Source organism: Camarhynchus parvulus, chromosome 15, assembly GCF_901933205.1.
Source record: "Camarhynchus parvulus chromosome 15, STF_HiC, whole genome shotgun sequence".
Classification (NCBI taxonomy): Eukaryota; Metazoa; Chordata; class Aves; order Passeriformes; family Thraupidae; genus Camarhynchus; species Camarhynchus parvulus.
This window is the reverse complement of record NC_044585.1, coordinates 6,608,165-6,620,520: the sequence shown is the minus strand read 5'-3', so window position 1 is coordinate 6,620,520 and position 12,356 is coordinate 6,608,165. Positions and strand designations below refer to the sequence as shown.

Here is a 12,356-nt window from a genome sequence, read left to right as displayed (position 1 = left end):
TTAATTAAATATTGTTATTATCATAATTAATTTGGTTTTGAAGTCACAAATATACATCACTGTGCTTAATTACTAGTTTAGCAGTCATAAGTAAATAGTAATATGAAAAAGAAGCAATTCAAAAGAAAGCGTTTTGTTATCCTTACCTCTGAAAATTAAGAGTGCTTTATTAGTACATTTACTGGTTAAATCTAAAATGTCCACTAATTCTCATTTCTGCTTGACATCAATTTCTTGGTTTAAAAATTTGTACTGTTTTCTAATTTCCACTTGAAGTAAATTATTATTTAAATTTGCTTTAAAGAAACCCTAGAAGTAGAATACAGTTTCTATCTCAATTTAGCACTGAAGATAGAAATGAGAGTTTTAAACTGAAAGCTGCATTGTTATGTGACTGACAAATGAATTTTGATATATTCTGGGGCTCTGACTTTTGTAACTGTTTGTGTAGTATTCCCTCATCTCTTGATCAAGCTTCTGCTGGTTTTATTTTTGCTACTGCACATTTATGTCTTTTCACACAACAGACATATCCTGTGTTTTGGGCAGCTGAGGTAAGAATTGGAAAAGCAGGGTGCCTGGGTTTTAGTTTGGGATTTTCACTGTTCTCTAAGTGTTTTGTGGGTGTTGCCTTGCTGCAGGACCCAGAAAGGCATTTCTTTGTATTTGCTGAGTTACTTTTCACCTCGGGTGCAAAGAGATTTCTTCAGTTTCACAACATCTCTTTGTATTGCTGACTTTCCTGTTTCAGTGTGTTCTGATATTTTTTGGTTCGTACATGCAAAATGAAAAGCTGGGCTTAAAAATCTGTCACAGCATGTCTGAAGAATTGTTTACCAAATCATATACCTGCTTTCAGACAATTTGTAGTCAATAACCTATAAAAATTTCACTTTTGCAGTCAGATGAGGTGAACTTCCGCTCGTTCAGCTTGCATGGATTTGCCTGGCATCTCTTTTACTGATGTATGAAAACGTAACTGATCAAATGTGTTCTTGTAATACTAAATTCCCATTCTCTGCTTCTGAGAAGTGCTGTAGAACCAGGCAGCATTTAGTGACAGCCAGGGCTGTGTCAGATATTTCCAAGTGCTGCTGTGTTCCAGCACAATTCAGTGAAATTCAGTGAGGGGAATCGGGTGCTTTGGGACCCTCGGGTTCTGTTGAGGCTGTTGAGCCCCAAGGAAAGGCCACAGCACTCCCAGCAGCCCTGGCATGGGGCGTTGCTTGGGCTGACAATGGTTTGTGCTTTCACCACTGAAAACCTCAGTCTGCCGTGGTTGGAGGCTGGAAACGTGGGAACATTGCTTTTGGAAAGCTCATACTGCAAGGGCTGCCTCTGGATTTTAATGGTGGAGATTGCAAATGTAATGGAACAAACAAAATTATTTGTGTTGCACCATTAACTTCAAGGAGTCTGTATTTGCACTGGCTGCCTCTGCAGTTGCAGCTCAGGACCCACTTCCTAAACACTCCTGCACTAGAGCACGGAGTGCTGTGACACAGGGCAGAGTTTGTCAGGGGGTGCAGGTAGGCACAGAACTGCAGGCTAAAAAAGAGCTTTTGTATGAATGAAAAAGCCTGGAAAGGGGAAGAACAATTTATTCAAATCTTTCTCAATTCATTCTTTGCTCTGATTTTTCCTTTGGGAGGGTGGCACCTGGTTGACTGGGAATTGTCAAAAAATAACAGGGATTTCATGTATCTGTTTGTGAGCACACCTGGATGTGTTGGATATTTTGCAGTAGTAATTATGTCTGCACACCTGCTGGTTTCAGTCCCAAATCAGTTTGCCAGACATGCCTAGGGAGATTTATTTCTCCTATACCTGAAAAAGCTCTTTTACCACTGAGGTTTTACTACTCTAAATAAGCCTAAAGAAAAATAGAAGAGGATTTTTTCCTGTCTTTGCTTGAGCTGTTGGTATCTCAAAGTGAACTGTGGGGTTTGTTAGGGGGAGGAGGGTGTTTGCATGATATTTTAATAGCAATTTGTTTTTGCTTCAATGTGTGATAGAAATATAAGTGACAGGAGTGGGAACAGGAGAATTGCTGAATTCTGCTGGAATTTTTCCTGTGGGAATCTGTTAATGTTTTTAATTCTCTGAGAGATTTTTCTAAGGTAATCCTTTTGACATTTACATATTTTAAAGTACTCTCATTAAATAAAAGCTTAACTTTTTTATATCAAATGTTGAAGTGATGATATTGAAATACCACTGCATAGAAATTCAAATGGTTTGAGGATTATTCTAATTGCAACCTAAGGAAAGTAAGATTTGTGAGGGGTATTAATAGTGAATTGTTCTTTAAAATAATGTAATTTTGAAGGAAATTTAATTGTTCAGGTATTTAGCAGATGCATTTTCTTAGACAAGCTCCCTTTTTGGTACCTCATGTGCGGTGCACTCAGCCATTCATTAATTGAAACCCTCATTTGAGCAGCTGGGTTTCCCCTCCCCACTTGTGTAGCCAATGTAACTTGTGCAGGAGCCCAAGGGTTTGCCGTGCGCTCTGTGAAAAATCCTCTCATTGTCTGTGCCACATCAGTGCAGCTCAGCTCCTGAAGGACCATCCTGTTACCAGTGCAGGGAAGGCTGGAAGAAATAAGTGGAACATCTTTTTTAAAAAAAACAAACAGGCTGATGGTGAGGTGTTGCCTCTCTTACAGGTGATGCTGTCTTGCAAGCAAATACTGCCATGAGCAAAATGATTCATGTATTCATGTCTTTTCACTCCTTTCACAGGAGGCAGGAGGATAATAACACAGGGACAAACATATAGTGTAGCCCAGAAATGCCTTTAAATGAACTTTATTCTGTAGGTTGCATTTTGTTTGTTCAAGCCCTTGAGCCGGACTTGTTCAAGCCCTTGAGCTAGAATTTTGCTCTCAGACCAGACTAAATACTAAGCAAATTCATTTAATTAAATTTGTTGCAGATATCCCCAGTTAACAAGAACAGATTGGTCTCCCTGAGGCTAGATAGAGTTAACAAGAAAATAAATGTTGTGCTAATTAGAGAACTCATTTTTAGACACCTGGGGTGAAACTTTAAAAAGTCCTAGAGATGTAGGATTGAAAATTCATTTGGAAATGAGTCTTAGGCTTCTAAATCACTTAGGTACTTTTGAAAAATTTCCCCAGAGGCTTTAACCATCTTACAGTCATCAAATTTAGCAAGTTTGTAGCTGTCTGCTTAGCAAAGCACTGTATAACTATTATCTGTTTGAATCAGTACACCACAATGTACTTCATTATCCCTGTAAGGTAGAGACACTGAGCTACCTGGTGAGTTGAAGGTAGGCTGTGTCATTTTTTTGAGCATGCTTGTATATCAACAGGAACAGATTGATGCATTCTTGGAAGTATTAAACTACCAGCACCCCAAATTTCCATCTCTTTGCAACCTCATGGGACTTTCTGTAGGTACCTAACAACTTTTTATTAAATCTTAAGTGACTTGTCCAAGCTCATGGATAAAAAAGACAGCAAAGATGAAATTTTATAGTTCAGCACCTGCTGGAAGAAAAATGAGACACTAAATACTGTCACACTGCCATTCATCTGCCAAATCATGATAGGAAATAATAAGGACTCAGTAAACATTAGATTCAATATTAAGCCAAATTTCCAGATTCACATATAGGATTAGCAGAAAAGCAAGGAAAGAACCAGACTCTGAGGAGCAAAAAGTCCCTTCAATAGCTTGCAGCTCAGAAGTATGGTTTCAATAGGTTTTTTTTTCCTGTAACTGGTCTGAGGATTTTTCTGAAATACCATCCTTGTAAAGACATGCATTAGTAGTGTCTGTTTCATGCCAGGTAAAACCCTTCCCACAGCCACGCACACACTTGCTGTCTGTCAGCAAAAACTTCTGTGTCAGTAATTAGAAAAATGCTATTAAAAACCTGCCTTGTAATCCCAGGTAGCCTCTGGGTTGCCTCAGTGCTATTTCCTTGCTCAGTGCAGTGAGCCAGAATTGCTCCACTGTGAAGTGGGACCCTCTGACAAGCTGTTAGCTACTAATTTATCTGGTTCTACAAAGCATTTTGAGGGCACCAGCACTCAGCTGTAGTGCCCCAAAGAGGTTTCACTTGGTGACAAAGTCCTTGGTCTGACAGGTTTATAACTCAGGTGGAGCGTGTTGCAGATGGGCACTTGGGAGCTGCATCTCACCATGGGGGCCAATGTGCACATCATGTACATCTGAAAATGTACTCCAGCCTGCCATGAGTCTGGATCATCCAACAACTTCATAAAAGAGATGAGTCAGGGCCCTAAAACACAGAGGGTATCCACTGAGCTCATTATTTTCATACTTAATTACACAGTGCTATTGAGAGAGAACTGCACATTACGCTGAAGAATCCTGTTTCATCACTAGCCCTAAAAGATAATTGCATTTAATTAAAACCTATAGATACCTTGGTGATAACTGATCTATAAACACTCAATGTAGACCTGCAAATGAGATGCATTAGCAAGTGCATCCCTTAAACACAATTTGAAAGCTGGTACTGAGGCGAGATGGCAATGAAAAGTTGGGCTGTTTTGCCATGGCATATGTAGCTCTTGCACTCTGTTCTGATTCTGTGCAGTTCCTCTGCTGTGAACCAGTAGGCAAACACCTGCTGATCATCCCTTACTGAATTTTGAACACCTTTTGTTTAATCTGGGGTACTATACACGAGTGGGAAAAAGTGATGACAGGTGGCACTTGCAGTGGCAGAAGCTGCCCTTTTCTTTGTGAGGTTAGGTCAGAAAGGAAGAAGCAGATATACAAGTGTGGCTAATAATGCTACAGATCAGGGAGTAAACACTTCTTATGGTGAAAATATTTCTTGTAATGGACATTGTAATGCATTTTCCAATGAACTGCAAATTATATTTCCAGTTGAATCAGCTGCTGGTTGTCTTGTCTCAGCACACGTCTGGAGGGTCATTTGCAACAAGTAAGAACAGAAAATTTGTCCTCATCTTTCTCCAGTGTTTGTGCATAGCTGCCTGCAAAGCTGTTAATGTGAAGGGAAATACCTGGTGAGGGGCCAGAGCAGTGAGTGCCTGTAGGGATCACACAGGCTGTCCCTCTGAGCTCGTCAGGAATTGTCCTCTGCCAGGAGGACAGTACCCAGGCAGAAAGGGACCTGGGGGTGCTGGTCAACAACTGACTGAGCATGAGCCAGCAGTGTGCCCTGGTAGCCAAGAAGGCCAATGGACCTGGTCTGGATCAGGAATGGTGTGGCCAGCAGGAGCAGGGAGGTCATTCTGCCCCTGTACTCAGCACTGGTGAGGCCACAGCTCAAGTGCTGTGTCCAGTTCTGGCCCCTCAGTTTAGGAAGGCTGATGGGATGCTTGAGCGTGTCCAGAGGAGGCAACAAGGCTGGTGAGGGGCTGGGAACACAAACCCTGTGAGGAACGACTGAGGGAGCTGGGGCTGTTCAGCCTGGAAAAAAAGACACTCAGAGGTGGCCTTATCACTGTCTACAACTTCCTGAAAGGTGGTTACACATAGGTGGGGTTGGTCTCTTTCTCCTGGCAGCAGCTGACAGAACAAGAGGACACAGTCTTAAGCTGAGCCAAGGAAAATACAGGTTGGATGTTGCAGGGACAATGATTTTGACTACCTGGAGTTCTGCCTCTGCATCGGCCTCTGGTCAGTCTTCCAGTGTCTCATGCTTGTGGCCACCAATGCCAGTCTCCTGGTCAAGTACTTCACCCACTTCATCGAAGAAGGATTTTCCTCCCTGATCATCTTCATTCATGATGCTTTCAGGAAGGTGATCAAGCTGGCAGATCATTATCCCATCAACTCCCAGTTCAAGGTGGACTATATCACAAATTACTCTTGTGCCTATAAACCACTAGATCCAGGTAAGGGAGTGTTCATTACCTCTCCAGCCTGTAGGTAGGAGGTGGCCTTTGCTCTCTTTTTCCCTTGTGCTGCAGCCCAGATAATAGGTAAATTACTCCTCCTTTATTGGTTGCCTTCAGATATTTAGTCTCAGGTGTTGCAGCAGACCTCTCATTACAGGTAGAAATGAGCCAACACACAGATTCTCATTTAACAATGTGAAAAGGGTCGTGGTTTATTCTTCTTTACAGCCTAACCACCCCAACTCTGACTTCAGCAAGTTCCTACTGTTGGCTTCTCTGACAGACTATGACTGCTGGCTGTTTCCTGCTGGAATAAGACCACAAGTACTTCCTTAATGCCTCTTACCACAGATTTTTACCCAGCTTGACTATGACTGCAGGCTCCAACAAGAGGCTCTAACTCTATCAAACCCAGACTGACCTCACAGCAGATCTTTTGCAGCAGCAACTCTCTTCCTTGTTTCATTCTTCTGTGTGTCTCTCTGGATCATTCCTTCTTCCTCAGGGCTCCTTTACCTCCTCAAGGTGATCTTTCTTCCTCCAGGCTCTCCCTGATCAGCCAACCCACCCTTTTTATCACACATATCTTTATTAGTCATAGCTGTGACCCATTAAGGACAAGACTGTTCTTCTTTGGTAATTAGTACAACTGTGACTTACTCAGGGGCAAGGTCACTTGTAATACCTTCTTCTACACCTACAGTTTGGATATTAGGAAAATTTTTTTTACAGAAAGAGTGATAAACTATTGGAATGGTCTGCCTGAGGAGGTGGTGGAGTCACCATCCCTGGATGTGTTTAATAAAGACTGGATGTGGCACTTGGTGCCATGGTTTAGTTGAGGTGTGAGGGTGTGGGCTGGACTCAGTGATCTTGAAGGTCTCTTCCAACACAGTGATTCTGTGATTCTGTGATCTGAAATTCTTTTCAGTTGATATGTTCACTGCAATGCTTTTCTGAAAAAACACAAAAGTAGTATTTTTGTGGGGAGGAAGAGGAAAGACTTAGCCAGGGGGCTAAAGCAGAATGATAAATTGCTTGCCCACTCAAATTATGGGTGTCAAGTTTCTTGTATTTATCTCCCTTGAGCACAGGGAGAGCAGCTGACCGATTTGGGATTTACAAGTGTGTGAGAGGTGCCTGCGCGTGGCCAGCTCAGCACCTTGCTGAGAGAGGAATGCAGCAAAGAGCAGGTTGGACACCTGCTTCGTCAGCTCATCCTAGGAGGAAATACTTCACCCTCAGCTGGCTGGCAAATAGAAAGAACATTCAACAAAGAAAATTCAGAGAGGAAAGAGCAGAAGCAAGTGTCCTGCTCAGAATATATTTAAAGCTGTCATTTCACTCTAGGCTGCTTTACCCTCTGTGATATCTGTGTCTACTTCTCACCCCCCAGTTCACTGCTCCGATGACTCTGCCACCTCCAGATCCACAGTTTGTGCTCAGAGGTACCAGTGCTGCAGTCCACACTCTGCATTTTTCCTGTGGAGGCCCAGAACCTGATATCCCTCTTCTTTTCTCTGGGTAAATACACCAGGATTTCTACCTCTGCTGAATGTCATATGGTTGTTTCTTTTTGAATTGAATTGTATTATTTTGACAAAGTGTTTCTGGGGAAAACAGCAGCATTCATGTTTTTGCATGATGAGTGTGTTACTTGTGCATACAGCTTCAGTTTTGCAAACAAAACAAACAAACAAAATGAAAATCATCAGACTCTGATCACCTCCATGCAATGCTCACACTAAAAGCATCTCTTCCTACTGCCAGGTCTGAGAATGGGTTTGTCCATGTCTGGAACCTGAAAACACACAGAGTGGACACAGCACTGGATGGCCATGGAAGAAAATCTGTGTACTGTGTGAAGACAATGGGTGGTAAAGACAGGCTTCTCAGGTTAGCAAAGCAGGCAAAAAACAGTGAAATTTTTCTTGTCTCTTGTCTGTGATTGAAGGGGGAAAAAGAGGGGCGGGGGCACAAAGGATTCTCTTAATTCTGGAGTCACTTAAAGTTTCTCCAACACATATGGAAATGTACTGAAGTAAAAAAAGACAGAAAAACTGTAGAATAAAAAGTGTGGGGGTTGGAGGGGGAAAGACGCAATTAATTTATTTATGATGTGTGTAATGATATCATAACAACTTGGGAGTTGTAGTGTCTTTACTAAGAACAGGTGAGGTCTTTGGGTCAAGGAAATACACTTGGATTTGAAGTGGTTCCTGGGGAAGATTGAAAAAAAGAATTTCTAAATAGAGGGGAGATGGAGAAAAGGGAAGGAAGAAAGAGAAGAATCAGAGATGGGGAGTGGAAGACTGAAAATGAGCAAGAATGCTGAGTTTCATGCTTTTGCTTTGTTGCAAAATACCTTCTGTTCTTGTTAGCAAAGGAAGGTCAGGAAGATTTGTGTACTTTGGATTAGACAGGTGATCTAGAGTAGATGCCAAAGTGTCTGTATGATTAGGAGGTGTTCTGACATGTTTATCTAGAGAAGACATCTCATAATATACAGTGGAACTCATTAGCATTTATATTTCTTATCTGCTTAAGTACAATTATCAACACACTCCCCCATAAAATATTGAATGAGCATTGTTTGTATAATTACAGAGTTTTTCTGTACCTCTGTTTTTACTGTATAGTTCTAACACTTCACATAGGAGTGCAGCTTTAGGACAGCATTTATCTGTATTTTATATTTCTCTCTTGTAAAGCTAAATCACAGCAATTTCTTGCAGTATCACACTGTTTGTATCCACAGTGCTATAAATGTTGTGTCAGTTTGTCACTCAGCTGAACAGCACTGATGCTGAAGAAGTCCCAACAGCCTGTAGATTTACATCTCCTCTGTTTTGGTTTCATGCTTCTTCAGGTGATACTGCTAATTAAAGTAAGACATGGGTAAGGGATTTTTGATGACTCCTTGCCCAGGTGATAACATGAGGACATATATCCCCTGCTAAGGTAGTTTATGGATTGGAAGCTTCTGCACAGTGCTACTTTGTTCCAGAGCCAGTGGGATCACAGAAATCTGCAACAATTCCTGCTGTGCCCTTTGTGTGGCCTCCTGGCTCTGCCTGCCTGGGAGCAGCACAAAGCCTCTGGGACAGGGCAGTGCCGAGCAGAGCTGCGCTCGTACCTCGGATGCAGCTGCTGCTCTCCAGCCCTGGGTGTTGCAGCCCTTGAGCAATCGCTGCCAGTCCCTCTCTGTTGTGTCTCCACATGTGCCCGGTCCTAGGAGCCCTCTGTGCCCTGCCTGTGGCTGTGGGAAGTTGACCACTGAACAACTGTCACTTTTTATTTACCTCTGATGAATTCTTGTCTTGCTGTTTGTCTTTCAGCTGTCAACACATGACATTTCAATTTCGTTGCTAGTGTGAATAAGTGTTACATGTGTAAATCTTGGGATAGTTTTGTTTCCTTTTAAATTAGATCTAATCAATTATAAAATGTAAGTATTTTTTTACTGTGTGTATATTCAACTGCTCATGAGACTTTATAAATATATTCTTGCATATAAATAGCACAACTCAGCCTGATCAAGTCTCTGCACAAGGAAACAGAAACTGCAATTGCAGTGTTCTGACTGGCTCCCAAGCCTCCCCCTTCCAGGGACAGTTGAACCTCTTGGCCAGTTCCACAACTGGCAGAAGGGTGGTGGTCTCGGGGACACTGAACTCCCCCACATTTCATAAATCACCCAATTGAAGCCCCCACAGAAGCTGTTCGAAGCTTGGTCCTTTACTGTCTGTTAAAGACCCAGTTCAAGTTACTGCCCTGCAGGCAGCCAGGCTTCCTCCGACTGCAGCTCATGGATAACTTGTTTTACTGTAACAGTCAGGGGCGCGACCAGAGGATCTGCTTGTGGGATTTAGCAGAGGGACGGACTTCAGTGACGGATTCTGTCTTCACGGAGCATGTGGGATTCTGCAGATGCTCTCTGTTAAAGGTGGCGCAGGGACGCTGGCTAATGGCCATGGCAGCCAGAAGCTCGGAGGAGGTAGGAAGTGTCTCTTTCTCTGTGCTTGAGAGGTTGCTTTTGGTACTGAAATGACATAGTTTAGAAGGGGAAACACCTGTGCCATTGAATTCTCTGCTCAGGAGCAGGCAGCACAATAAACCTTTGGGGGTTTTAATCACTAATTTTACCACCACAAGGATGACTGAATTATATAACTCATGCTTTAATAACAAGGATACCACCCCAAGGTTTATCTGGCATTTAAGTATTTGCAGCTGCTGCTATCTTTACATGCAGGAGTTTTGAAAACTCTTCTGGTGCTGCTGAATATTGAGAACAAGAGTCCTTCTGGGGAACTAATGGTCAGCAGGTCTGTCCTCAGATGGAGGAGCTTATATTGCATCTGAAGCTGAATCGGGTTTGGCAAGAAGAGGGGAGGTGCCGGTGATTTGTAATGCAATATGTAGTCTTTCACCCCAGGCTAATTCCTTACCTGGAACTAGGGCTGGAAACTGTTGAATTACTATTACTGGCCAGAGGTTTGCTCTGTGTGAGATAATTGCAGGGTCCATTTCAGTTCCTGCTGGGTAAGTCCACATCTAATGCCACTATTGCAGCACTCACTCACTGACAGCTTTGTTGGCAATGTCCACTTCTGCTTTGTAGAAATTACAGGTTTTTTTTCTACAATGGACTGTTTGAGGACATCCACAAAAAATAATACCAAATACTTGACATCAAAATACCAAAATTATGAAAGGAGAAAAAAGTGGCATAAGTATGAAGTGAAATATGGTAGCTAAGTGCAAATTGCTGATGAGCATAGAAGTTCACATACTTTTCTGGACTATAGGTTGTGTATCTTGAAAGTGAAATTTTCCTATTTTATACATGAAGTAATAAGTGCCTGTATTGCAAGAAAATGTGATCTTTTTATTATACAGAAGTTAAGCACATATTTAAGTACTTTGTTGACTCACAGCCAGAATGTTCACCCTTCTACAGAACTAGATATGCCTGCAGACACAGACAGTGCACCAGTAAATACAACCATTCTAAGTCCCATACCTTGTTCTGATCAAACAAAGAACTCCCTCCATTTTAAAGCAGTGCTCAGTAATACTTAAGTTAAACAAAATTGACAAGCGCATTCTGGTGTCAGACAGAGAAGTCCCGCTAATGAAGAATTAATTAATCAACTGACCCAAATAGAAGATGTTTACCCCAGTGTCACTTACAACTCATCTCTGTTTTATTCTCATTTGTTTGCTTGGACCCTGCAAGAGGAGAATGATTTGCAATCTCCTGAGGTAGAAGAGTTCCACTCTGTGTGTGAACCTTTGCATTAGAACTGTGTCATGTTTCAATAAATTCACATAAGCTCCCATAATATATAGTGCTTCCAAACAGGCAGCACTGTGTGAGACACAGTACATTTGCAGCTTATGATTAAAATTAAGACTTAATAAGTGTTTATGCTTGGCTTGTGTCCAAAAAAAGACTAATTTTGTCTTGAAGGAGGTTCAGTCCATAAATAATGAGATCTGAACAGGCATTTATTTGTTCATGATTGCATTTAAATCACCAATTATGAGTTACATGCACTTTTCTTGCAAATTTGCCAGAAACATGTTAAAAGCTTTATTAATGTGAAAAAGAGAAAGGGTGTGTTTCCTTGTGGCCAGTTTTAGCCACCCAGGAACACTATTAACCTCAGGCAAAGGCAAATCTTTCTCCTATTAAGCAAAACCAGTATAAACAAGGAACTTCAAGTTTTAGGTTACAGTTGTCAAAATATGTGAAATAGTATTTATTTCTAAGGCTCAGTTGCCTTTAATGCAGACAGTCTCTGGAACTGTCAATCTAGCTCAGGCAGTAGGTCATGCCTGCCTGCCTTCTGCACAAAGCTTTTCTCATTGTTTTTCTTTGGTCTTTGCAAGCCCAACTGTAGCCCTTGTACCAGTTCATCTGTTTTTAGTCAAGGTAAAGGAAAGAAGGTTTGTTTTTTTCTTTTAACCTGCAGAAGTGAATTTATCACAGCACATTTACCCTTCTTTATTACATAAAAGTTGCAGTTTTGGTCTTGCCTAGGAGGCAATGCCCTTTGGAGAGACAGTGATGAAAGAGGCAAGATGAGGGCAGGTCATCTTCATATTTATAGCCTGTTTCCTGCCACAGCCAACTTGGTCATTATGTTGATAGCGAGAAAGTTGACAAGAGAAAAGCATTTTTTGTTAAGAGTGAAGCTCCAAAGAACCAGAATTCCCAGATGATCAGACTTTGGTCTGTTCCCAGGTTTGGTCTGCAGACTCGATGGCTCTTGGCTGTAGTCACTGTTCCTCAAATCTGGAAAACAGTTTCCTGCTCTATTGCTCAGTGGCTTTCGAAAGTGTTCTGTATGTTATGTGCAATACACTCTGCTCACAGTCTTAGAGTGCAGCTGGCTTTTGGCAGGCTGGCTGACAGCCTCTAGAAATAGGAAGATGTTCTGGCAAGCTTTGAACTAAAGGTATGGGATTAGAAAG

The 12,356-nt window shown here is 41.9% G+C and overlaps 1 protein-coding gene across 3 annotated transcripts in view; it reads left to right on the top strand.

The window, feature by feature from the left end:
• GNB1L (G protein subunit beta 1 like) overlaps positions 1–12,356 on the top strand; it is a 49,098-nt gene that overhangs the window by 19,693 nt on the left and 17,049 nt on the right. For all 3 annotated transcript variants that reach the window (XM_030959015.1, XM_030959014.1, XM_030959016.1), the window contains exons 2-4: positions 7,270–7,397; positions 7,644–7,769; positions 9,708–9,870. In XM_030959015.1, the coding sequence (XP_030814875.1) occupies positions 7,282–7,397; positions 7,644–7,769; positions 9,708–9,870 (405 nt within the window). In that variant the 5' untranslated portion in view covers positions 7,270–7,281. The remainder of the gene's footprint in view (positions 1–7,269; positions 7,398–7,643; positions 7,770–9,707; positions 9,871–12,356) is intronic.